This window comes from Mastigoproctus giganteus, chromosome 6 (assembly GCF_048544385.1).
Source record: "Mastigoproctus giganteus isolate SK-2022 chromosome 6, ASM4854438v1, whole genome shotgun sequence".
NCBI classification, from domain to species: Eukaryota; Metazoa; Arthropoda; class Arachnida; order Uropygi; family Thelyphonidae; genus Mastigoproctus; species Mastigoproctus giganteus.
This window is the reverse complement of record NC_143580.1, coordinates 50503759-50530665: the sequence shown is the minus strand read 5'-3', so window position 1 is coordinate 50530665 and position 26907 is coordinate 50503759. Positions and strand designations below refer to the sequence as shown.

The 26907-nt window shown below is 35.5% G+C and overlaps 1 protein-coding gene across 2 annotated transcripts in view; it reads right to left on the bottom strand.

Annotated features, from left to right (window-relative positions):
* LOC150084235 (WD repeat-containing protein 44) overlaps window positions 1–26907 on the bottom strand; it is a 380944-nt gene that overhangs the window by 314128 nt on the left and 39909 nt on the right. For both annotated transcript variants that reach the window (XM_090375960.1, XM_090375961.1), the window contains exons 3-4: window positions 15841–15942; window positions 2859–3350 (exon numbers count right to left, since the gene is read on the bottom strand). In XM_090375960.1, coding sequence (XP_090232086.1) covers window positions 2859–3350; window positions 15841–15942 — 594 coding nt within the window. The remainder of the gene's footprint in view (window positions 1–2858; window positions 3351–15840; window positions 15943–26907) is intronic.

The window sequence follows — 26907 nt, the reverse complement described above, 5'->3', positions numbered from 1 at the left end:
CTAATAAAATTTACTAACACATTTAAAGTTAAGAATGAACATCTAATAAAACTCATAACATATATAGGTAAATAATAATAATAATACTTTATTTATCCCTATTTTATGTTACACTTTTTTGGTAGATAACAGCAAAAATGGAGGGAGAACACATAAGCTAATGGCTTAAATACAAACTTAAAAACAGAAAATTTAACACAAAACATAGAATATTGTAGGATTAAGTATCTAGACAAAAGGTTTAACTGAGTTACTGGATGAATATATTTCAAAAATACCATAACTTATTATTGCCTTTAAAACTGATAACAGCCATTATTCCTAGATTTAGCTTCCAGCCAACCATAGGATTAAGTATTTGTAATTATAAAGCCATAACTAAAGACTTAGAAACAGCACAAAATTGTTACTGCTGCGAAACCAGATACAAAAGGTTCATAAAATACAGACCACAGACACGCTATTACAGGCGATCTAGAAATTATAGAAAATGAAGAATTAAGAAACCTTATGAAACATGGTTTTAAATTTAAGCCTAACTACAAGAATAATTTTAAAAAAGTTAGAAAAGAGATATACTGTGATCTGATGCAATTTGGTTACAAATTATCTCTGAAATATGAAACACCTATAAAAGAATTTAACGTCTAGATAAGGAGCGTACTGGATGATAGCACAAACCTCATCAAAAGCACCAAACATGAACAAACTACAATAGTTAATAATACAAACATAAAAAGGCAGATTAAAGAACTACAAAATAAATTTATAATTATGAGTGTAGATAAAACCATCGATAACTTTGCCATCATTTGTAAAAAAATTTACGAGGAAATACTTAAAGATGAAATTACAAAAAGGCAACACATACAAAAGGATCAGCAACAACACAACATGCACAGTTAACAAAATACTGGCACTACACAAAAAATTAAATACAAGAATAGACAATACTAATATACTGTTCTTATATATGATACTAAAATTTCACAAAACTCCAGTTAGTTTCAGATACATTACCAGTGGCAGAAATTGCTACACCAGTGTAATCGCCAATAAGTTTGAAAAAAAAAAAAAAATGCTAAAACAATTGTATATGGACATCGACGAAACAGGGATAATAAATAGTAACATCGAAGTGTTAAAATATATCAAAGACCATCCTAATATCGCCAAAATAGAAACGTATGAATTTGTCAACCTATTCATTGCCATCCCATTAGATAAGCTCAAAATAGTATTGGACACAACATACTTTGAAGATTACAAAGAAAAATTAAAAATAAATGAAAGCCAATGGGCAGTATATACAACTACATATATGAAGGCAGAGAGATATATATATATATAAACAGGTAATAGGGGTCCCTATGGGATCCAAATTCTCAGTACTGGCAGCAAACCTTAACCTACATCATTACAAAAAAGAATACAGTATAAAGAACAGCAACCAAATAAAGACATACAGATATATAGAAGACATGATTTTTGTTGACAGCAACCTAGAAGAGATCAAATAGGATATCTATCCCAATGATCTCACTTTAACAAAAACAAACATAGATAACAACATAAAAGTAATGTTTTTAGACCTCAAAATAAAAATGAAGGAGAATAACCAGGTAGAAATAGGAATATACGATAAGAGAGAAGATTATAACTTTGAAATAATACACCTTAGCAATTTGAGCTCGATATACTAATCAAAATACAGCAAAATATAATTACTTCACAAGCAATAAGAATATGCAACAATAGTCAAAACAGAATCCCATACAGATTTATCAAAAAGTACTTAAGTTCAGGTGGTAGACGACTTTCATCAACCGGTGAAATACCACCACTTTGCTTATTGGAGGCTTGAAGTGGTGAAACCCATGTTTAGTCTCTAGAGCAAAGTTTCTGGCATCCCCCTCCCCCCATACTTCTCCTTCAACCCATGCACGGTACTAAGTACTACAGTCAGTCCTCGTATAGCACGATAGTTGTGTTCCTAGAAACCCTCGTGCAATGCAAAATCGTGCAATATAAACAACACGCCCTATGGGAAAAATAGGGTTAGGTGCCAACCACCCAAGATTGAATACACATTTGTAACCAAAACATTACCAAACACAATAAATAATCGTAATAAAATACTTTTTGTATTTTATTACGACTATTATGTAATAAAATATTGCTACTGCTTGTGCTTCTATCGTAAGCAAACTTGTTTTTTGTTTGATTTTCTATCCAAACAGATAACAGCCGTTCCGTCTCTTCCAATTCTTTGTGTCTTAATCTAATGGACAATTATGGACAAATCAGCAAATTTTAAATATGCTGATTAAATCCTGTAAAATTGAATGAAAGTTTGAATTAAAAAAAAAAAAAAGTGAAGGCAAAAAGCCCAGTATGAAATTTAAATAACATAAACTTAAGATAAAGGAATAATGTCAGGTTTTTGACAACTTACTGTATGCTTAGATTATTTTGTTTTATTTTTGACAGAGAGAGATACAATAAGGCTCTAATAATATAAACATAAACATTATCAAACACAAACATTCTAAACAACATACAATTCCATGAACTTAAATTTAATTTACCATTATATCAATAAATTACAACATGTTAACCAAACTAATATAAAATGTGTGCTTAGTTCTATGAAAATTGCGTACTGATTTTTCACAAAATTAGACTTTTAACATTGCAGCATGGACGTAACCATAAAAGTTTGATGTCAAAATCACTTGACAATATCAAAACCAGAGACCAAATTTAAACATCAAACTTTTTACATTATGTAAAATTATGGCTAGCTGGGTGGTTAATAATGCATCAGTATCAAATATTAATACTATTAAAAACCTTACCTCACCAGATTCCAAATCTGAAGGTGGCTTCTTCTTACGATTTTTCCTTGGTGGAGCTATAGGGGGTAGCGGAACATCAGCTGAGCGATCTGTTTTTGTACTCGCTACAACATCAGGTTCTGAGCAAATTATATTATTACCTCTCTGTGTCTGATGTAGATGTGTATGTCCAACTGAGGTGTTTACAGTATGTTGAACTTCACTTGAAGCCATACTAGAGCTTCTAGAATCAATACTAACATTATCATTTTCACCAAGGATTAATCCCACTTTACCTAAACTCACTGTACTCTGAGCATCATCATTTTGAAGTTCTGCACTACCTATTTTTCTGTACACAAGATGTTCATTACTGGAGGTACCATCTGCAGATGAAGTTACACTACTTTGGTCAGAAGAAATATCAGCCACATCATTCTCCAGAAGTTCCTTCCTTTTCATTTCAATGTTTTGCTGCCGCCTTTCATTTTCTCTGGCTTTTCTTTCAGCTTCCTATTAAACATATAAATTTTAAATATTACATTTAATATTTAATAAAAACAATAGATGCAGTATTTATTAATAAAATTTAATAAACATTGCATTATAAATAGGTAAAAAATATTTTTTAACATGTTTCAATCATAATTGTTACCTTAATCTGGAATGCGCAAATATGGATGAATTATTATTGTTATTATATTTTGAGATAATAAAGAGAAGGAAATATATATACTTTAAAAAGTGGTAGAAATATGAAAGGTCTGGTAAAGACAAAAAGAAAAGTGCTGAATTAAGGGTTTTTGGCATTCATGGCCCCCCCCCCCCCTGCCACAACACACAACCATCAAAGAACTCACCTCCTCAGAACCTCACTGTTTTGCACAATACACTATGATAGCAGATGTTCTCCAGGCATCCTCCATACCTACCCAACTGAAATTATTGGAATATAAGGAAAACTGCCAAAGGACCAATTACTGAAATTGGTGCAAACTGTTGTGCTATACAAGAGATCTAAACTCTCAGAATTTAATTGTTGTTGTTGTTATTTGGTTTTTAGGAGCATTAGTAACTAAGGCCACATTGCTCCAGGGATATGCGGTGGTCATTCCCTGACCTTTCCAGATCCTCCGTATTTGGTGGTCACGGGCTTGAACCCCAGTCTAATCAAGAAGCGTATGCTATGCACATGCTTCTTGCTGCTCCTGCCCACCTGGCTATGGAGGTGCCCCAGAATTTGGCAGGTAAACAACACTACTGCTACCAGAGACCATAGATTCATCACTTACAATGACAGCAGCATTTCCCCAGTTTTACATCTGTATATGACACCTCCAGATTCTCTGTGAAGACAGCAAAGTGAGAAATTTTTGACGATATCACCCAAGAAGCTCTCCAAGGTCTGCAAAATTCTACCAAAACAGGAACAGTCAATAGAAAAATCTTTCTCCACAACCTGATTTACAAGGCATTATGTGTCTCTGTGAAGAAATGCACAAAGAATCCAAGGTCAGCCCCTGGTGGTCACAGGAGCTTGCAAGCCTCCATGCAAATATATATGCAAAGAACTCCAAACGATGCATAGGACCCATTCACCACAGGTTGCTGACTGGTATAAAGCTAGATTCACTGCAATACAACAGAATATACCAACAAGATATACCATGCAAAGAAAAACTCCTGGCAGGTCCTCAGGGCAAAGAAACATGTGGGTTTTAGTTCACAAATTAGTGTTAACCAATTTTATCAGCACCATACACACAAAAGGTTCTGCATCTTGGAAGGAAGGAATAAATAAAATTCTCGATGACCTTATTTATCAGGACAACTCTGTCTTGAATACAAAAGTGTACAAAGCCATCACTGTAGGAAATCAGTGCTACCACCCATCAGATACAGAACCTTCACTGAAAAGGAAGTAGCTGTAGTTATCAGCAAAATAAAGAATGTGAAAGCTGCCGGCCTGGATTTCATTGAGGAAGTGTCAGTCAAGTGCCTTTGGTCCACCGCTCCCCCTACTACTAATACAGTTTTTCAAGACCTGCTTGGGTATTTATGCGTTTCCATTGCGATGGAAGCATTCAAGTTGGATACCCCAGGATCCAACTTGTTTCACTGGCATTGCAAGAGCCTACTGTCCAATTGCTCTGTTATCAATACTTGGGAAGGTATTTGAAAGATTACTCCTCTCCAGATTTCAATCTGTCTTTGAGAGCAAAAGCCTTGCTACTCTTCTTCAATATGGTTTTAGACCAGACTGCTCTACAAAAGTTGTGTTGCAAAAAATGCTTCAGCTGGCAGAAGAGTCAAGTGCTTCCTATTACTTGGCTCTGCTTATAGATTTCAAGGAAGTATTTGACACCATATAATGGCTAGGCTCCAGAAGGCCAGAATAGATGGTTGCACAATGTCTATATATAAATATGTACCTGTTTTACCTACAAAGACTGGGGTCTCAAGAGCCATATTCTTCTTCAGCTGTACTCAGCTGTTTTCATTCCAAATGTGCAGTGCTACTGCATGATATCACTGGATGACAATCATCAAGGAACAAATTCTGGTCCTTCAAAAATGCTACTCCAAATGACCTGTGTGTGTGTGTGTGTGTGTGTGTGTGTGTGTGTGTGTGTGTGTGTGTGTGTGTGTGTGTGTGTGTGTGTGTGTGTGTGTGTGTGTGTGTGTGTGTGTGCACGCAGAGCCATGTTGACCGCTGCCCTCCACATAATCACTGGCTGTCTTCCTCTAGACCTAAACATCCTGTCTTTGCTGGACTCCCCACAGTATCTGCAAGAACCAGGTTGAACTGCTAGGAATAAAAGCCCGCACCAACACCAAGCAAGAAAATGGGCAAGATCTGGTTGTCCTCGGGCAATCATACTGAAATGACTTCACTAAGGGTGGCATAACAAATCTCTCCATTTTGTATGTATAGCTCAAAAAGCGATGTTCTGTACACAATGTTAGTAAAGAGACTGTGTACATTTGTACACACAATCTCTTTACTAACTAGCCATAGCTCGTTCAAGAAATGGCCATAGGACTTTGGACTAGTAAATGATGCCCTCTGAGAGTCCAGGTAGGTGGAAGGTTGTGATCTCACTGTGCACTCTTGCAATGCCTATCTGTATCTGAGAGTTGAACTGCTGGAATTAATCCACACTCTAGACTGAAACATCACAGACACAAAAGATAACTACCTTGCCCTCAGTACTTATGCAACTGCAGTTTACAGAAGATGCTGGTATCAACACTCTTGCATTATCCCAGAAGTGGAATACCCTCTGACGGAGTCTCTAATGCAATAAGGTCACCTGGTCTCTAATGCAATAAGCACCACATCCCCACCAAGTCTTCCTGCACCAATAAAATCTTGAACCAAGCATCCTTATCCTCAGATGGAGCCTTAATCTACCTTCATAGCTCAGATTTTTCTCCTTTACTAGTCTCAATTTCTGGAACTAATAGCAGTCAGCCCTGAATGCCACTGAACTGGATAAACTTCTCAAAGCAGTAACATTACAGTTTAACTCTTGCTTCATGATTCAGCAGACTTGATCCCCTGCTAGACAGGACTCCTAGTAGGTGAATGCCTCACGCCATACTATTATTATTAATATCCATATGATGCAAGGAAGCCTGAGGCTTATGCTGCACCAGGAAAAAAAAAAAGTTCCCGAGGAGTAACCCTGAGAGAGAGAGAGAGAGAGAGAGAGAGAGAGAGAGAGAGAGAGAGAGAGAGAGAGAGAGAGAGAGAGAGAGTCAAAAGTAGAAGGCAATCACCAAGAAAGAGAAGAATGATGATATCCAGCTCAGGACCCCGGGTGTGCCAAGCCCATATTCACTAGATGTGAGCCCCCAGGGTTAATACGAAACATTAGCTCCTGGAATTTGTTTCTCCTCCTCTCTGAAATTCTGCAGGGATATCTGATTTTGTGCCATTCTGATTATTCCACAAAGACTACAGCCATCAACAGTGTCCTGAAACTCTCTGAGTTCAGTGCCAATCTAACAACATGAACAATATGCTATTCACATTACCCACATCAAAAAAGTTGTTCAGCATCGAAGTACTTGATGCACAATTTGTGGAAAACCACAGAACCAACTAATAAACAAGCATCATATTTGATGAGACTGTCATACTGTCAAACCCTTCCTTGTCACCACTGTGAATCATTAAATATTCATGAATTGTCAAGTTATGAGCAGTTGAACACCCTGGTTAATTTTTTGATCTTAAAAGCAAACAACAGGTTAAGCTTACAAAAATTCACAACTCAGAAGATTAGCAATATGCCTGTAAAGAACAGTTCAAAGCAAATAAAGTTGGTCCCTGACTTACATAAGGCCGTGTTACATAACTTTGGACTTATGTAATTTTTTTTGGTAAAATCATATGGATACTTTCTGTATAATTTTTAAGAGTGAAGTCGAATGAAGGAACAATAAAGTTTTTATTTTTGTTCCCATACAAACTATGTTAGATAATAATCTGCAGCGTAACTAGAATCTAGGTAAATAACTACATTGAACATCTCATTTTCTGCTCTAAAAATTTTGATGAAATATTCGGCATGTGTTTGAGTTAGGTGAATTACATCAAAGCACTTCAGAGAAACCCCCACAATGCTGAGGGAACACATGGACTGTGTCCCATCAGCTATTTCTTCAGAGAATTACACTAGCCCTTTGTCTCTACGCCCTTTCCTTCCTTTCTTTCTGGATTGTAGAGCTAGTTCAAGTTTTGTTTAAGAGCGAAGTGAGAGCTTTTGTTTGCATTTCGTATGTAATATTTGTTACATGTCGGATTATTGTGGTGAAGTTGAAATTCACGTTGTCCCAACATTTTCAACAACTTCGTGTCAAACTATCATAGTGTAGTGCATGATTCATTCACATGTCATAAGGTATGATAGCAACCCATGTAACTTAACTCTATGAAGTTCTTTACAAAAAATTTCATTTTGACAGTTATGTTGCCACCTAAGAGAATAATTAATTACAAATCACAACTATAATCCAGTTCCACTGCTAATTTGGACATAATTTCCGCGAATCCAATTTCAAATTTTCCAGGTCGGCACACCAACCTGCCACTACTGGTTTAGTGGCGGTTGGTTGCAGCATCAGCTGTTGGCACGAACTCGTAAACACTGGCAAGCCATTCCCACTTGTTTTTCTGCATTTATTATTATAACTTGCTCACATTTAGCCCCAGCTACGGTTCCAATGCATAAAGGAAGTGCCTCTCATGGTGTAAAGCGCAAACACCGTACATTGTCCATAACAGATAAAGTTGAACTTCTGAAAAAAAAAAACTCGACAGCTGTGTGTCCGTGACAAGTTTAACTCTGCTTAATTGTAAATTACAGAAATTTCTCTCAGTTCGTCTTATTTTAGTAATTTTCTTCTAGCCATTCCTTTTTAGATTTTTTTTTTTTTTTTACAACACACTTGTACAAAAACACAACACAATATGATGGCTAATACAGCGCGCTAATGAAGTTGTTTTCACAAAATCTCTAACAATACTGAAAAACTTATTGTGACATCTGAGAGTTTATTTTATTGCAATTAGTTTTATTTCAGCACTCACCGCGCATGCAATAAACTAATCACAAACAACCTTCATATGTATGTCGCAATAGCATCACACGTATGTGGCTGACATGGCTTCTCAAGAAATAAAGTAACCCACTGGGCCACATATATGTGACATAAAAAAAAAAACCACTTTTTTTAATATTTTAAGCGAAAAAAACGACAACACTGACATTACAAGATTTATTTTAGAATTACTAATCAAATTATTTCCTAAATATTTTTTGGCCCCTGGTGAATTTTTTTCTTAAACTAGCTTAAGTCAATGTGTTAAAGGTAGGATGAGGTGGTTAGCTGCTGGGTAAACTGTATGTGCTAAAATAACCACCGGTGATCTGGCAAACTCACTAATCTGACACCCTAGGTATGATAACATCCCTTGTTTTTTTTTTTTTTTTAGGAGCATTAGTAACTAAGGCCATATTGCTCCGGAGATATGTGGTGGTCATTCCCTGACCTTTCCGCATCCTCCGTATTTGGTGGTCACAGGCTCGAACCCCAGTCTAATCAAGAAGAGAAGCGCGTGCTATGCACTACTGCTCCTGCCCACCTGGCTACGGAGGCACCACCGGATGATTAGTGACAGTCAACCTGTATTAATGTCCTTTGTAGCTTCATTCCATCTAATTGGCTTTCTAATTCAGCCTTTAATTTCTTAAAATTCAATGTATCACTTAGGTTTTTTTTTGCCTCTTTCCCTCTCATCCACCTTTAATACTTCTCTTTCTTTCTATCCTTTCCCTACTAGTTTGGTGCCTTGCGCTCTTTACATTTCCATCTGACAACTCTTGCTCTAGCTTAATTACACTAGCAAACAAAAAAGTATTATTTTTTGTTATACCTCCCCAATGAATATATGTGATTCTGGAGGAAATAAATGCACTGATTCTAAAAATCCCATAAAAAGTCTATCACACCTACATCAAAAGATGTACCAACATTTAATGCTAAAATAAAGGGAAATATATGTATAATTCAAGTTTGTAATACAAGTGTAAAAAAAATATTATACGTTCTCTATAACTTATTTAACTTTGTAAAAAATATCATAAATCATTGCTAAATAGTTATGTTTCAATAATATATAATCAGCATACCTGTAATTGTCCTTAAAAATGTTTGCTACTAAGGGATTTTCTCTTGTATTCCTATTTACTCTCCCTCACAAGAAACCAGCAGTAATCCTCCAATCATTACAGGATCCCAGCGACCTTGGTACCGCTTTTCCATTGTGGAAATATCTTGATGAAAGTGCTCCCCTTGTTCATCACTCAGATCTCCCAGATTTTCGGGGAAAAATTCAAAATGGGAATGAAGAAAATGAATGTTCAATGACATTCGAAAGCCCATGTTTTTGTAGCACATGAGTAAATTAGACACTAACATTTCATAGTTTTCTTGTTTCCTATTAGCCATGTACTACCGCTTTAAATGATTGCCAGGCTGCCAATTCAATCTTCTTTAACCGGGTTTCAAACACATCATCTTTCAGGAGTTTCCTAATTTGGGGTCCAACAAAAATTAATTCCTTAGGTTTGGCATATGTTAAATTAGGAAACACACTTTTCAAGTCAGCAAATCTGTTACATTCTTTATCTAATCCCTTCACGAAATTTTTCATCAATCCAAATTTGATGTGCAGGGGTGGAAGAAGAACATTGTTTGATTGCACAAAGGAATATATTTTACATTACATTTTCCTAGTATGAACTCATCCCGCTCGTCCCAATGCTGCACAACATAATGTTCTTCTGTCACATGGCTGTCCCACAAACACAAAAAACATGTTAGGAGGATGGATTTCCAACTCTGAGAACATGTCACAATCAGTTAATACTTGGAAAACCTTGGCACAGCCTACAAAAGTCCTCATCAAAAATGCAAAGTATGCTCTCTTCAAATTGTAAATTGTTGCATTAGAATTTGAACTTAAGAACCATAAGTAGAAGTCTGATTATGTTTATCACAAGAAAACCAAGGCCAGAATCGATTGCTAAAATTAAGAGAATTAGTTTATATCTCTTAAAATAAATCAGTATATCATCCATACTGGCTAGATTATGCGAAACTGACATATTTTGGTAAAAATGTAACTCCCTCTATATTTAATAACTGTGACGTGATGTGAAACTATCGTGGTGATTTTCGAAATTTACGCATAAAAATTGGTTAAAAACAACATTTAAGTTCTTGGAGGTAAAAATCATGTTGGCTAGTGTTATTATAACTTTGCTTATATACTTTTTTATCCTTTATTGCTGCTTTGCAGATTCAGGTTTCCATCTTGGACACAGTATTCTAAATGCAATATTATAACTGCCTTATAGAATCACGGCCTCTCTATCTCTACAAGCAAATGTTTGATAAATCATTGGTGACCAATGATTTATCACACCATTGGCTCTCCTTTATAGACCCAATTTCAAAGAACTGATTCAAATCAATAAAATGCCCTACACTTTCATCGTTTATTAGAATCACTGTACAATGAGAACATTATGCCTGCCTGTACTGTAACCTCCCAATCCCTTTCTACATGTAGTTTTTTTTTTTTTTTAAATTCAATTCATCCAAGTGGGTAAGTTATTTCAGGGTAGGGTTGCTATTCCCCAAGTGAACGACATTCCAAATATACTGCTGAAGGTGCTCGATCATCCTGTAGTGAATATAATCCAGCCCAACTGCATTCACTGTTGGAATAAGCATATGTGATTTGCAATTTTTCAAGTGAAATGGTTTGTTGTATGGTTTATGCACTAAGGAGAAAGGTTAATTCTCTGTTTTTCACTTTTCTGTTTTAAAGCCAAGAAAGTTTGCAGGAATACTATTGTTGAGATCCAGTAAGTACCAATTATAGTGATAGCTGGTTATTAGAATCAGCCACTTTATAGAACCAATTTCAAAGAACCGATTCAAATCAATAAAATGCACTACACTTTCATCGTTTATTAGAATCACAACTTTGGTTACAAGAATCAATTTTGAATTCCTCTGTGATATTTTTCTAAAGCACTTTTCTGGAGATCACAACCATAAAACAATGAAAAAATTTTGCAGTTTTCAGTTTATTGGGCTTTTTTGTTTGTAAATCTTACAAATGGGTAGTAAATTAGATCTTATTGCATTTGCAATAATATCAATAGCTGGAATTAAGTATATTTTTACCTTATTATGGTGAAATGTGTTTCTCCTTCACTGAAATATTCAATCACATACAAAACATAAAAAAAATTTCAGAATTTGCTCTGCATTCCCATATCTAAACTTCATAAACTTTCTACCCCATAAAAAGTTGCGCATGTCATGTTAGTTCCAATTTGTGTGTGCTGTGTGCTTTGTTATTGATTGACACTTATATCTTTTTTTTTTTTTTTATCGTGTTTTAAATTTTACTGCCCCCCACCAAAAAAAATCAGGTCAGTGAATAAAAAGAAAGTGAATTTGAGTGTCTGGAATGAAGTTTCTGAAACCTGCATTAGCAACTGTTTCAAAAAATGTGGATTAATTATTCATGATAGTCAAATAAGTCACAATATCGGACTTGTTGAAAAGCCCGAAGACATGGGAGAACAGGAGTTTAATGATTAGGTGGACATAGATGGTAATCTACAAGTTACTACGGCATTAACAGATAAGAAATTGCCCAGCTTATTACTGATAATTTCACCAAGGAGGAGGAAAATGAGGATGGACCTGAAAGAATTCCAATTACAAAACGACAAAATTGTGATGGTATAGCCGTCCTGAGGAGGACGGCTATACCATCACAATTTTGAAAGAAACTGGTGCAAGTGATTGTGAATACAGACTGTTATACAATGTTGAAAATCTATAAATAGACTTTTTAGTGATAATTTAAAGCAATCTAAAATAAGTGACTACTGTATTTAAAATTATAATCATATTGCAAAGTGTTATTTTTAATTAATATGTATATTAATTATGCTATGTGCGAAGTATAAATTTATTTCTATTTTGCTAACCTGTACACAATATTCTTCTGATTTTCAAGTATCATTTAATTGGTAATAAAGTAATTTCGTGCTTTATATCTTTATTTTTATAGCCTGTGGATAACATCTGTCAAATTTTGCTTATCAGAATCTCTGTTTATTAGAATCAAAATTCAATTTGCAAACATGATCACTATAACCAGCACTTACTGTATTTGCATAAGTTTCCGAAAAACATCTGCAACTGCAGCTGGGTTAGCAACATCACCTAGAACTGATTATATGGTTATAACAGACATATGTTTTTCATCTTTCAATCTACTTTTGGGCTAAATGACCTGGTTACAAGTGATGTAAAATGGATACAAGAGTCTCTTTTTACTTCTGACATACTTGCTGCACTCAGGCATATCTGAAGAGTGTAAAGTTTTCTCTTGTGGAACAGTGTCGAAAATGAGTCCAGCTTTTATTTTGCACACTTTTAATTACCATGTAGGCTGGAGTCCACAGTTTAGGAGAAGGGGAAATCAAGTTGATGTTTTCAAGACAGTGTATTGTTGCTACGTGAACAATTCTTTCTGTACCCAGTTCCAAACAATTCAACTTTCACAGTGCTGCCTCTGTTGAGTGGCAAGGCCCTCTTGCAACTAATGTAGACACAACAGAGGAATACATCATGTGAATTCATGAAGGATGCAGGAGAGCAGACATAAATTAAAAGAAGGTCATATACATATATGTGCCAGTTGGACAGACAACTTGGGTAGTTGAGACCAGCTAATTTTCATAAAATCGGACAAATGCTAATAATTTTTCCTTATAGAGGATCTGCGATCTCATTATGGATTTAAAATAAACTTTGTGGATTTTTTTGAAAAGGGTAGTATAGGCTACTTTTGGAAATTTTAAAGGAATATTATATATTTTATTTTAAGGCAGAAGAATACTCTTACCCGAGGTTTTCTTCAGGAACAGGCTGCATCCGGGTGAGGTGTAATTCAGGTGTTGCTGAAATTGCAATTATATGGAAGGAGGACGAAGGAAAAAGCCAGCTTTTGTCCTAAATCCTTGCATGGGGAGTAATTGTAGGCATAAAGGGAGATGATATCCTGAAGCCTGATGGGGACTTTTCGTTTATACCATCTTCAAAAAAAAAAAAAATACAAAAAAAAAAAAAAAAAAAAACAAAACCTTTTTTTTTGGTGGTGGAAGGCCGAGACTGATATACCATTCAATGTTCTCTTCTTTGAATGGTGTTGACACTAGCAAAATAACAACCTTTCAGTGGTGCCTTGAGCTTCTAGAACAAAAAAGAAGTTTGGAGAATACAGTGGGTGCGACAGTATGCAGACTTTTTGCTAGGCAAAAACACCCAAACAGTGAGAGCCTTGTGACTTGGTGCACTGTTCGTGTAAGAGGAACCAACTGCCAACTTCTCAATACTGAGGCCACACATGACGGATTCTCTGCAACCCATGTTTCAGAATGTTGGGATAGTAGGCAGCAGTAACACTAGTTATTGGGCATGAACTCTTTGTGCACAGTTTCCTTGCAATCATAGAAAATGATGGGCATGGTTTTGATTTTTGACTTTTTTTTTTTTGGCTTTGGGAGAGTCTGTCAACTTACACTCTGCACTTTGTTGCTTCGTTGTGGGGTTGTTTTGAAAATACTGTGCTTCATCACCTGTAACGATTGAATTCAGGAACTTGGGTTTGCTTTCAGCAGTCTCAATGAGTTCTCTGTGGTGTTCAACTCATGCCTGTCATTGAACATCTGTTAATCAATGTGGAACAAGCCATGCACAGACTTTCATTTTTTTCTTTTCAAATCCTGGGTTATTTGTCGAACGGTTCCTTATTAACACACAGATCTTCTGAAATCATTTTAAGTGCTGCACATCAATCACTGGCAACGATTTGCCTCACCTTTTCAATCAACTGTGGAATTCCATTCAAATTGTTTTTGCTGAGCGTGGATGTTATTGTCTTCAAATGATTCTCTTTCACGGACAAAATGTTTATGCCACTCACACAAGCATGAGACATGCAATTCTCTCCATACACTTGCTTCATCATTTGAAAGTTTTCCATAGCACTTTTGTCCAGTTGAACACCAAACCGGATGTTTGCTCTTGTTCCATTGTCCCTCCACAACACAGAAATAGGTGAGATGCACAGTTTGGCTCACACATTCTGAAATAGCAGAAATTTCCTCTGACCTTGACTGTGGTGCTCGAGGTAAAATCACTCTTTCATTTCATGCTTACTTCTAGTAGATGGTAGCAGTAGCACATAATCATTCTCATTTTAAAATTGCTGCACTGTGTATATATCTGACCCAACGAATTTCTTGTATGTGATGCAAAATTCTGTGATAAGGGCCATCAATATCTTTAATTACAGTTCTGTTGCAACAATTCCACTGGAGAAATTTAGCCATTATTTTGATTATTATTATTATTTTTGGATATTTTCAATCAAATTACAGACAGCAGAAGTCTTGTTTTCTCCAGCCAATATAAGTTTTTTTTTTTTTTTGAAAATATGAATTGCCTGTATCCATATCTGTTTTCCTGTAAAGATCTCCAAAATTATGTCATCAGTTGTTCATTGACAAAAGTAGCACAGCTCACGGTACTTTGTTTTGTCAGTAATCTGACAAAATAATAACCATCATGTCTGAGGAGCAAATGATTCATTTAGAGAGGGCAGTTATATTAGTTTGTATTATAGTATATCCAAGTTATTTCAACTATCTATTGTTGTTATTAACTGTCTGTACCAAGCTTGCTAGTATACGGTGTTTGTCTTCACTTTATGTCTCTGCATATCTCTGCTAATTGTGGACATGTTTAGGAGGATGCGCTGCCTCACTGTTAAGGCACTAGTTTAGAAGATGAGTAATCCTTTATCATGATCTTCAGATCCATACTGGGAGCAAAAGGAAAGCCATGGCAGGCCATCTACTGAGAAATAGTCTATTCATGGAAGAAATAGTTGTACACAAATAACAGCAAGTGATTATATTACTCACCATGAAGGACTGGATTTACGTGCCATGGTTTCCAGTCCTACCATCTGGAAGGAGCAGTGCTATCAGTAACCAAGTAGCTGATAAAAAAAAAAAAAAAGAGAAAACAGAAAGTCGAATTTCCTTTCTGGATTGTGGTGTATTGTTATTAGAACTAGAAGCTGCCTTATAACAAAAAAGGAAGCAGTGAATATCAAACAAAATCTAATAAATATATTTTTGGAAGCACTGTATAGATATCTGAGAATCGCTTGATCACTAAATCTTGCTTGGCACATTGGGACTGCATGAATTTTGGAAAATCACAGCACTTGCTTTTCTTGAATTTTTGTCTGTTACATTTTTTTAATCAAATTTTATTTAAAACCAAAATTCTTATCTACTATTAAAAAAAAATTAAAAAGAAAACATACCTCAAGTTCTTCATTTGTGACATGTAAAATGGGCAGCTCATTTAGATTCCACTGATCTCCTTTGGACAGTACTTCAACTACTTTTGATACACACGTGGAATTCTAAAACAGATACCAATAAAAGAGCTAACACTTAACACTCACTACAGAATGGATGATGTTTATATTTTTTCATAAGGATAGATTTCAAAATTATCAAGGCAAGAAATTTTACTCAGAAGCAATATAAGAATTAAAATACATAATGTCATCACAGCGTTGCTTTATACTATATTTTATTATTCACTTAAATTTCTGTATGAGAGAGAGAGAGAAATGAATTGTCATGATAAACAATGTTCTGTTTAAATAAAATAATCAAACAAATTCAAAGCATTTCAGGTATATGCAGTATTTTGTAGGCATATATTTCATATAAATAGCAATGCAGTCTTCCTTGCAGAGAAGTGATGCTTTTAATTTAATACAAGTGAAATACCAAGACTATTCCTGGCAACTTGCTTCTTCACAATATGAGATCAATGCATTTTATGGCAAATAGTTTTTTTCCTTAAAAGACACACACACACACACACACACACACACACACACACACACACACACACACACACACACACACACACACACACACACACACACACCTTTTGCCAGTCAATATTCCAGCCATTCATTCAACCCCTGCATAAAATAATATATTAAAATTAGATTAGACTACACAGTTCAATCGCAAAGATTCCAACTACATTTTCACCTTCCTTTCTCACTCTCAACAAGTAGATATTTACAACACAAAATTATAGGCTTGCCTACTGCCAAACTGCATAGGTGACGGAATCCACTTATGAAACTCTTGTGAGTAGCTGTCACACTTCTGATTCAGTTACATATAAGGCTAAATCAAACAGTAAATGCAATCTGTGTGTGAAACTAATACCTCACATCAGAACACACTCCCAACGTCATCACACCAACTACTACAAATTGTTAGACAGGTCAACATGTGTATCGCCAGTGTTGCCTGTACTCAGTATGCTTTGTACAGTTGAGGTGTAATTATGCTGGTATCATTATGGGGGGGGGGGATGAGTTGTCAGTTGACCAGAACCACAGGCATGAAATTAAAGATTTCATACCAGACTCAGACTGATAAACATGATTTCAAATTTATCCTGTATTAAGATAATGAATGACACTTTAAAGTTCATTATTCATTATGTTAGCATAATAAATAATGAATGTATAACAATATTAACAGCATCTTTGGAGAAATGCAGACTAAAAATACCTGTATTTTTAGTCTGCATGCTGTCCTTAAACCATGCTGCCTAAATGAAATCAAGGATGAGAAAATTGTGTTTGTTCAAAATCTAAAACAGGTCTTTATCAATTGTGGGAAAAAATGGCATTATTAAAAATACTAAACCATGGGATTTCAGTGAAGTGATACTAAATTGATATACATATAACACAGGTTGGCAATGTTTCAAGGTTCTGCTGAACTCAGGAATAAGCTGCTAGCACCAGAACTGATCAGACTAGACCACACCAGACCGGACAAAATAACTATGGGTTTGCCAACTATGTATGGTATATTTGGGAAGGGGGAACCAATTTATTTTGTATTTATTGTAGTGCAAAATGATACTTTTCCATGTATAGTACACTTCTTTTCTTTATGTGTACAATACAGAAATATAGCAATATGATCACCTGAAATCTGCAAAAAAACTAATATCCAATAAGAACCTGGTCCTCAGGTTGCTGGATTTACAATATTTGTCTGTAGCAAGGGTAAAACTTAAAAAAAAAAAAAAAAAAAAAATCAACATTCTAAACTTTTTTTTTTTTTTTTTTTTTATTTGAGAATGAATTTATCTAAAAAAAAAAAAAAAAATCAAAGCATAGTACAGCCACTCCCTGACTTATGTAAGGGTTGCGTTCCATGGAACTCTTATGTAAGTCAAATTTTACATAAGTCGGAATTTCCCTAAATGCTTATGCAGCACTCACAACTATGCACACTGAATTTGATTGAATAAAAACAGAAATGTTCGATGAACATGTAAACAGAATTATTTATTCATTTTTTTTATCTCATGGAAAAATTACAAAAGTGTACAAAATTACAAAAAGACAGAGGAGACAGGTATAACGTCAACAAGTTTTACCTTTCGAGCATTGTTGCCAGAATTAACTCTCCAGCTGATAAGCACGCTGCTGCGGAAGTTGAGGGCTATGCAGATTTAGAAGGGGTTTCCCCAATACATCACAAAATTTCTCTGCAGCTGCAGAATCGGCACTGGCAACTTCACCGCGCATACTTTAATGCTTTGGAAACCAGCACAATGCTTGAACCTATTAAACCACCTGTCTCTTGCCACAAACTTGGCTTGGGGTTCACCGTACTTATCCTTAATATCTACATAAATACTTCTGGCTTTTGCTTGAATAGCCATTGGACTCAGGGGCACTTGCTTCTGAATCTGATTTTCCATCCATATTATTAATAGCTTTTCCATTTTCGATATAGCACTTGAACGCTGTTTTGTGATCATTGTTGATCTTAAATGCGTTGATCATTTAACAAGTTCTTTTATACGTACACTGTCCTTTGAAATAGCATTCACTGTTGAAGCAGCGAGACCTAATTCAATGCAATAGATGTTTATAATAGATTGCACTAACATAAGAGTACAATAAACCGGAAAGTGCAAATCGTTTTTATTATTTTATGGTAGTGACCTCCAGAAATGTGTTTTAGAAAAATATCAAAGGAGTTCAAAAATCAATTCTTATAACGGAACATATGATAATGATGAAAGTGGTGCAATTTCCATTATAAAAATTACCTTTTAGAGAGAGAGAAATTGCTTAGTTACATAGCGAAAATTTCAACTTCTGAGGTCTGAGAACGAATTACCAAAAATAAAAAATAAAAAAAAAAACTTTATTGCTTCAACATTATAATATCTCTATTTATTCCTTCAGGATGCAAAGTACGTTTCCGCGATTTTTAAAGTTTGCAAAAACAAAAAAAATTCTAATATTACATAAGTCGGGGAATGGCTGTATTAGCAAATTCAGAAAACTAGAAATTTCATTTCAAAGTTTAAGTTATTATAAAATAAGTCCGTTCCAAGAAAGGAACAGATTATATATCAGAGAGAGAGAGAGAGAGAGAGAGAGAGAGAGAGAGAGAGAGAGGAAACTATGTAAAAACTAAAAACCTTTTTTGGGGGGAAAGAGTTTCTTTCAATTTACACAATTCTCCCCTCCCCACACACCAATCAATATCACAAGAATATGGAACAGTAAAATCCAGTTATAACAATTCAATATTGGTATGGCAGAGTTGAGATGCAGCCAACTATAATAGTTATGTATAGTGATTTATGAATTTTTGAAAATATTCTTTTAAATCTTTCCATTACATGAGAATGGCAAAACAAAAAACCGTATAATTTTTCAATTTTTTTCCAAGGTCTGCTCTTGAAATACAAACTTCAGGGAAAAATTATAACCACTGACTGTAAAAAGATCTCTTTTATCACTTATTTTTTCTCTTTCAAATCTTCTAAATTTAAATATTCAAGCAAAGAAAACTGACTTAAATAATAAGTTTTCATACATTTAAATTTCCATATGAATTTCAACACAATTCCTCCCAAACTGGTGCACTTTTTAAAGCATCCATTCCATAAATTTGAATTTCTTGAAGTGTTCAGCTCATTTTTCTAGGTATTAACATGTCATTTTGTATATATTGAATTGGTATTGGTGCTTAAGGGCACAAGGGCAACTAAGGCCATATATATTGAATATTTCATCTTTAAATTATGTCTTCAATTTGACTCTGATCAGTTAAAATTTTGCAAGTGCTTAAGGAGGTTTTTCTTCAGTGCATCAATTTAAGCATTTTGATTGTTTGGTGCATGTAATTTATGACCTCTTTTATGCATTTTTGGGATTTCAACCTTTAGTAATTGATATAGCACTTGAATTGTAGCATTTAGTAATTGTATAAGTGGCAAATGACGAAAATAAGCAAGTTTAGATAGCAGCAATGGTGGTGGAGGGACATTCCATTCCATCTATTCCAACTTAATGTCTAATTCTTCTTCAGCAAAAAAAAAAAAAAAAAAACTCACAATTTCATCCGTCCATCCTGATTTAATATGTCTAATTCTTAAATTCCTTACATTTATTCAAACTTCCGACTTCCACAACAAGACAGTAGTTTAAGTTTATATCCCCCTTCTGTATGTTGTCCAAGAAAGATCAAAAATACCATTTTTATTAAGTTTACTCGATCCATTTGATTGTTGTTGTTATTTGGTTTTTAGGAGAGCAACTAAGGCCATATTGCTCTGGGGATATGCGGTGGTCATGGGCTTGAACCCCGGTCTAATCAAGAAGCGTGTACTATGCACTGCTGCTCCTGCCCACTTGGCTACGAAGGTGCCACTTGATCCATTTAAAGCCTTAAACACTTCAATCAGGTCTAGTTGAAAGTGCCTAGTTTCCAAGAAATGAAATTTGCAAAACTGAAGTGTATTGTGGTAAGAATACTCCTTTGTATTTTTGACTAATCTGGCTGCACTTCTCTGCATCCATTCTAAGAGATCCACATCATTCTTAAAATGAGGCTTCTATACCTGTATGCAATACTCAAAGATGCGGGCCCATTTCCTTACACAATGTAATAATCCCCTCCTTGTTCCTGCTGGACAAGTTCTTTAACATCACTGACAGAACTCAATGAGTTGTACTAGCAGCCTTTCTACACTGCACAGAGAACTTAATATTGGACTATATAATTATAGTCCCTTTCATTCTTCACCATTTTGAGTGTGGTACCACCTAATTAGTACGCTATTCTCGGATTACTGCTGAAGTTCTCTATGCAGTGCAGAAAGACTGCTAGTACAGCTCATTGGTTCTGTACCTTGCATTTACCAATATCAAAACCTTAAATTCCACTTCTCAGCCCATCTGCCTAAATTTTCTAGGTCCTTCCGCAGTAGTATGTATGCCTTGATTCCTGTGACCTGTGGTCAATATAAATTTTCTAGGTCCTTCCGCAGTAGTATGTATGCCTTGATTCCTGTGACCTGTGGTCAATATCCTAATAAATATTGTAAACAATAAGGATCCCAAAACTGAAACCCAAGGGACCTCATTAACAACATTAATATTAGTAGTGGCAAATCAAGCTTATAAAACATCAGAAAAAAAAAAAAAATTCCCCATACACCTTAATATTGCCTCCAATAACTTTTCTTCGAATTTACAGTCTGTTGGGAATGACCAATAAAATATTGCTGCTACATCCCTAATATGCCAAATTTACAAAAACCACATAATATCTCAGAAGAATGAAGAAAAATAGTTATATAGCATAAGAATTAAAAACTCTATCTGGGGGCAAGAGCAGTAAGTAGTACCGCTTTCACTTATTCTCTTAGGTAGCACCATGATAACGGTCAAAATAATTTTCTGCAAAGAACTTCATAGGGTTAAGTTACAAGAGATGCTGTCACAGCTTACGACATGCAAATGAAGCGTGCACTACATGATGTTATTTTGATGCGAAGTCGTTGAAAATGGTTGGACAACATGAATTTCAACTTCACAATAACTCAAAGTGTAACAAATATCATACACAAAATGAAAACAAAAGCTCTCACTTCACTCTCAAACAAAACCGAACTGACTCTACAATCCAGAAAGAAAGGAAGGAAAAGATGTGGAGAAGAAGGGCCGGAGTGTAATTCTCCAGAGAAATAGTCAATGGGACACAGTCCACATGGCTTGAAAACGTAACAGTTTCTCTGAAGCGCTTCGACATAGTTCAGCTGTCTCAAACACGTTATTGATTATTTCTTCAGAATTTTTAAAGTAGAAAATGAAATGTTAACTCATTATTTACCTAGATTCTAGTTACGCCGCAGGTTATTTTCCAACATAGTTTGTATGGGAACGAAAATAAAAACTTATACTTATTGTTCCTTCATTCGACTTCACTCTTAAATTATATAGAAAGTATTTTTATGATTTTGCCAAAAAAATTTACTAAGTCCGAAGTTAAGTAACTCAGGCTTAAGTAATTCGGGGACTAACTGTATTCAACCTACTCACTTCTACAACAACAGATAGAAGTTTGTTCCAACAATCAGACACCTGCTGCTTGAAGGCAAATTTCTGCACATCTATCCTGCAATCATCCTTGAATGCCATCACCAGTGAGCTTACTCAATCCATTCTATGCCTTAAACATCCTAATTAAATCTTCTCGTAGGTGCCAGGTCTCCAGATGCTGAAATTTGCAAAACTGAAGTCTTTCTTGACAAGACCACAATTTCGTTTCATTCACCGATCTAGCTACCTTTCGTTGCACCTGTTCTAGATAGTTCTACATCCTAAAATCAGGCCTCCAGTCCTGTATGTATACTCAAGATGTGGCCTAACCATTATCTAGTACAATGGGATAAATTAACTCCTTATATCTGCTAAAAAAAAGTTCCTGTATATCATTGAAAAAACTCCATGAGCAGTCCTGGCAACCCATCTGCACTGCTGAGAGAACTTGATATTTGATTGCACAATTACCGTACATACAGATCTTATTCACTTTCTATTATGTCCTGCCAACCTTTCTATCAGCTGCAAGACTATAAGCCTGATATACTCTCATTGATATCATTAATAAATATAGAAAACAACTAATAACAGTAGTCCACAAATAGCTGTCCATCAATAACCACACTCTGTTTTCTAACACTCAACCCCATCCCTTGATCGATGGCAGTAACTTGCCCGTAACGCCTCATTGCTCCAATCTGTACAGCAGTCTTTCGTGTAACAGAATCGAAAGCGTTCCTGAAATCCAAGCATATGATATCAAAATTGTTTATTTCATCCAATTCCTTTGTTACTGCCTCATAGTATCCAATCAGATTGGTTATACAAGATTTCCCCTTAACAAATCCATTATGACTGCAGTATAATTGCATTTCTGTCTAGGTGGTTCTGCAGCACTTCTTTAACAGGTGCCTCCATTATTTTCCCTACAGAAGTTAAGTTAACAGGTCTCTAATTACTCACATCAGATTTCTGATCCTCATTGTGAATTGACACATTTGCACATCTCCAGTTCTTAGGGACCTCCAACTGAATCCAGAGATGCTTTCATAATTATGGCTAAGGCTTTGCTTACCTCTTTTACTGCCTCCCTTAATATAAATGAATAGATTCCACCCACTCCAGGTGCCTTTTTTATGTTTAGCTTCATTTTCTCTTCCACTTTCTTCTTAGTATCAAAAAATCATTTAGTCCCCTGTTAGAGGTTGATAAACTTCTGCCATCTCCTTCCTTAAAGAATTCCTCATGTGTAAACGTAGATGCAAAACACCTATTCAGTTCATCAGCAACCTGATCAACAGTTAAACCACTGATATCAAGTGGACCAACGTGATTCAACCTCTTTCTTCTACTCTTAACATAAGAAGTCTTTGTTGCTTTTCTTTGCATTCTTTGCCAGAGGCTTCTCGCTGTTGTTGTGGTATTTTCTGGTGCAAGGGCTACTTAGGCCATATTGCACCTCCCAAATGAATTGAGTCACTTATGATAACTGCATGGGAAGCAGTTAGAAACGGTCATACATTTGAATTTGTTTTAAATACAGAAAGAATTCAGAGAGATTTGCTTCTTTACCAATGATACTATTCAGAGACAGACAGAGGTTGTTGTAGATCTGAAATGATACTGAAAGACGTTGGGCATTGCTGAACAAGCTACATTCAAGGCTTCTTGTAATCTGCCTCAGCTTGCTCAACTTCCTCTGTGACTTGATTACAGACTAGTTTTTATCTCCAACAGGCTTCTATATCAACTGATAATTTATATGCATCCCATGCATTTTTATTTTCTGTTACAAGTCTCGTTATTTCACCCGACATCCATTTAAGTCTATGCCTCAAGCAGTATTTCTTTGTTGGTATGAAAAGCGTAGTGGCTTCTATGATTACTTCCACAAATGCTTCCCATTTAGAATTTACTGTTGTTAATGTCACCAGCTGGTTCTACTGCATAGAAGTTAAAAACTATCTGAGACCACTGTAATTACCCTTATAAAAGCAAAAGCCCTTCCCTTTACTCTTGAAAGTAATTATGTTTTTAAGTAAACCCCACATCAGTAAGCCATGATCACTACCACCCAGTGGTCTTTTACCTGTATATTCTTAATGCATGAAGTATCACTGCTGATAAACAGATTAGTATTGCTTCCTCATGTTTCCTCTTTAACATGTTCCTGTAGAAAACATGTCACTCAATAAATCCACAAATTAATATCTGGATAAAATTCCCATTATAACACATTCTGATTTACTGGCCCACTCCATTTCTCTGTATAGTTGTTTGTTATACTCACAGTCTTTAGGCCTATAGCACACTCCTACTCTCATTTTCATTTTCTCAGAGCTTATGTCACACCAAACTGACTCAACATTGCACTGGCTACCCACTTTGACTGGCTGCACTGCCTTAGATTTAATATGCTCCTTAACTAAGGGCACAAACCCCCCCCATGTTCAAATTCTGTATCTTTTATGTCTGAGTGATACATCTCTGATATCCCTACAATGCCTGCATCTGATGACTTAATCAGTACTTCAAATTCACCTAGAATTAGCATATATGCAAGTATACATGCACCTGCTCACACACTTAGTTAACCCAATGCAGCCCATGTAATTACTTGTTCCATGATGCCCCACAGCAGGCCTTGAAATCCCCAGTACCCCACTTTCCAGGCCACTGCACGTTCCAATAGAAGCAGTGAAGCAAGTGCAAGAATCACTTTCACTTTTGCCCACAGCTGTAGTTAATTTATTAGTCTGTGTATCTTCCTGCCCCAAGTCAGTAGTTTTCTGACTGCTGCTTCAACAGCATCAGCAAATATTCTTACACACCTATTTAAGTGTATCCCATCCCTGCAAAAACAGATCTCTTCTGTTAACAAGCACAGACCATAGTGAGAAAAAATTCTAATCTCATGAGGCTTGCACAGTCTCTCCAGGGCTGACTTGATTGGCAATGCTCTCAACATGTACTCCCTCCTATAGTGTCTGGGAAGAATTGTGGACACTTTTAAAGTTAATCCTAACTTGCAACCTTTTCCCAATTTGCCCTGTATTTGTTAAGTCCTCAGATCACCTACTATTAATATCATTAGTGCCAATGTGCACAATATTAATAACAATATTAGGCTAAGAAGATCAGTGCCCATTTATAACTGCCATTTGTTTTCTGCCACTCAACCATCCCTCTGTCCATAGCAGCAACTTGAACTTAATGCCATACTACTACTCCAATTTGTACAGCAGTCTTTCTTTCACGTGGAACAGTGTCAAAAAATTTGCTGAAATCTAAACATATGTCAAAATCCTTGTTTAGATCTGGTTCCTCTGTAACTGCATCACAGTAGCTATTCAGACAGGATACCCTTAAAAAATGCATGCTTTGATTTCCGTATAATTCTATTCCTGTAAAGATGATCCTGCAAAACTTCTTTAACCACTAACTCCATCATTTTCTCTGCAATAGAATTCAAGCTTACATGTCTATAACTGCTCACATTTCCCTTTGATCCTCCAAGAGACATTTGTACACCTCCAATCTATACAAACCTTCCTAGAATCCAAGGATGCTCTCCTAATTATGAGAAGAGGTTTGCTAACCTCTTTCGCTACTTCTTTTAATATAATATGATTTAATATAATACAGGTGGCCCTAATTACAAATTATTATATAACAGGAATTACAAGATATTGGCAAGCAGTTTTTTTTTCAATGGAAAGGACAACTCAAAGAGTAATAAGTTTCTACATGGGCACCATTTTGTAGTATGTAGGAGATGTCCAAATGTTTTACAATTTTGCACCATTTTTTTTAGCATTTCAGGTGTCACAGAAACAATTGCACCAGTGATTCGCTTGCAGAGTTCAACCAGATTTGCAATGGGTGTATGATACACCTGCTCCTTTATATAACCCCCACAGAAAAAGAGTCCAGTGAAGTTATATCAGGATTTGAGTGGAGGCGGCCAGGAAAATGCTCACTGAGGAACTGTTACACATTCATAGCCCAATGAGGAGTATCATCTTGCTGAAACAATGTTCAGCTGATGTTCTGCCATCTGTGGAATCGCAAAATGCTCTACCATGTCTATCTTCTTGAAAGGGTCCAAAGGCGGGTAACTTGAATGGTAAGATCAGCAAAAGGACGACTGTATGAGGAAAGACTCCAATTATGTGGGCTACAGAGATTGGCAATCAGGCACCTCAGAGGTGACCTGATTCAGGTTTATAAGGGTTTGAGAGGGATTAATAAAATAAATGAAGGTGGAATTCTCAACTGTTATAAAGAATTCCAGAATCAGGGGCCATAAATTCAAATAACTATCCAGTTGACCTTTGAATAAATTCAAAGGTCAACTGGATAGTTACCTATGTGAGGAGGGAAGCTTATAATTTGTATTTTCTTATCTACTTGGTGTGTTTATTATTATTTTTTTTTTTTTTGCCAGTGCAGCACAAGCCTGTGGCTTCCTTGCACTATATGGCTAATACTGTTACTACTATGCCCAAGTAACTGTAACTTTTTATGGTAGTAAATACAAAGAGTTTAAATCCTTACCTGCTGCCAGACAGACCTTAATGTAAGAATTTAATCTCTTTGTATTTTCTAAGCTTAATATCTGGTTCTATTGTAACAATAATTCAAACCTAGAATTGTTTATTTACAAATCATAATTGTAACTGTAATATTCATAATATTGGTAATTGTAAGAGTAATATTGATAATTATAATATTCGTAATATTAGTTATTGTAAGCGTAATATTGATAACTGTAATTGTAATATTGGTAATTGTATTCAAATTTGTACCCCTTTTTATTTTTCTTTCCCCAACAGTATATGGTCTGACGATGGGTATCGGTAAGATACCTGAAATGTTACCTTATGTAGAGCAGTTTAGGTGAATAGCTTAATAAACTATATTATT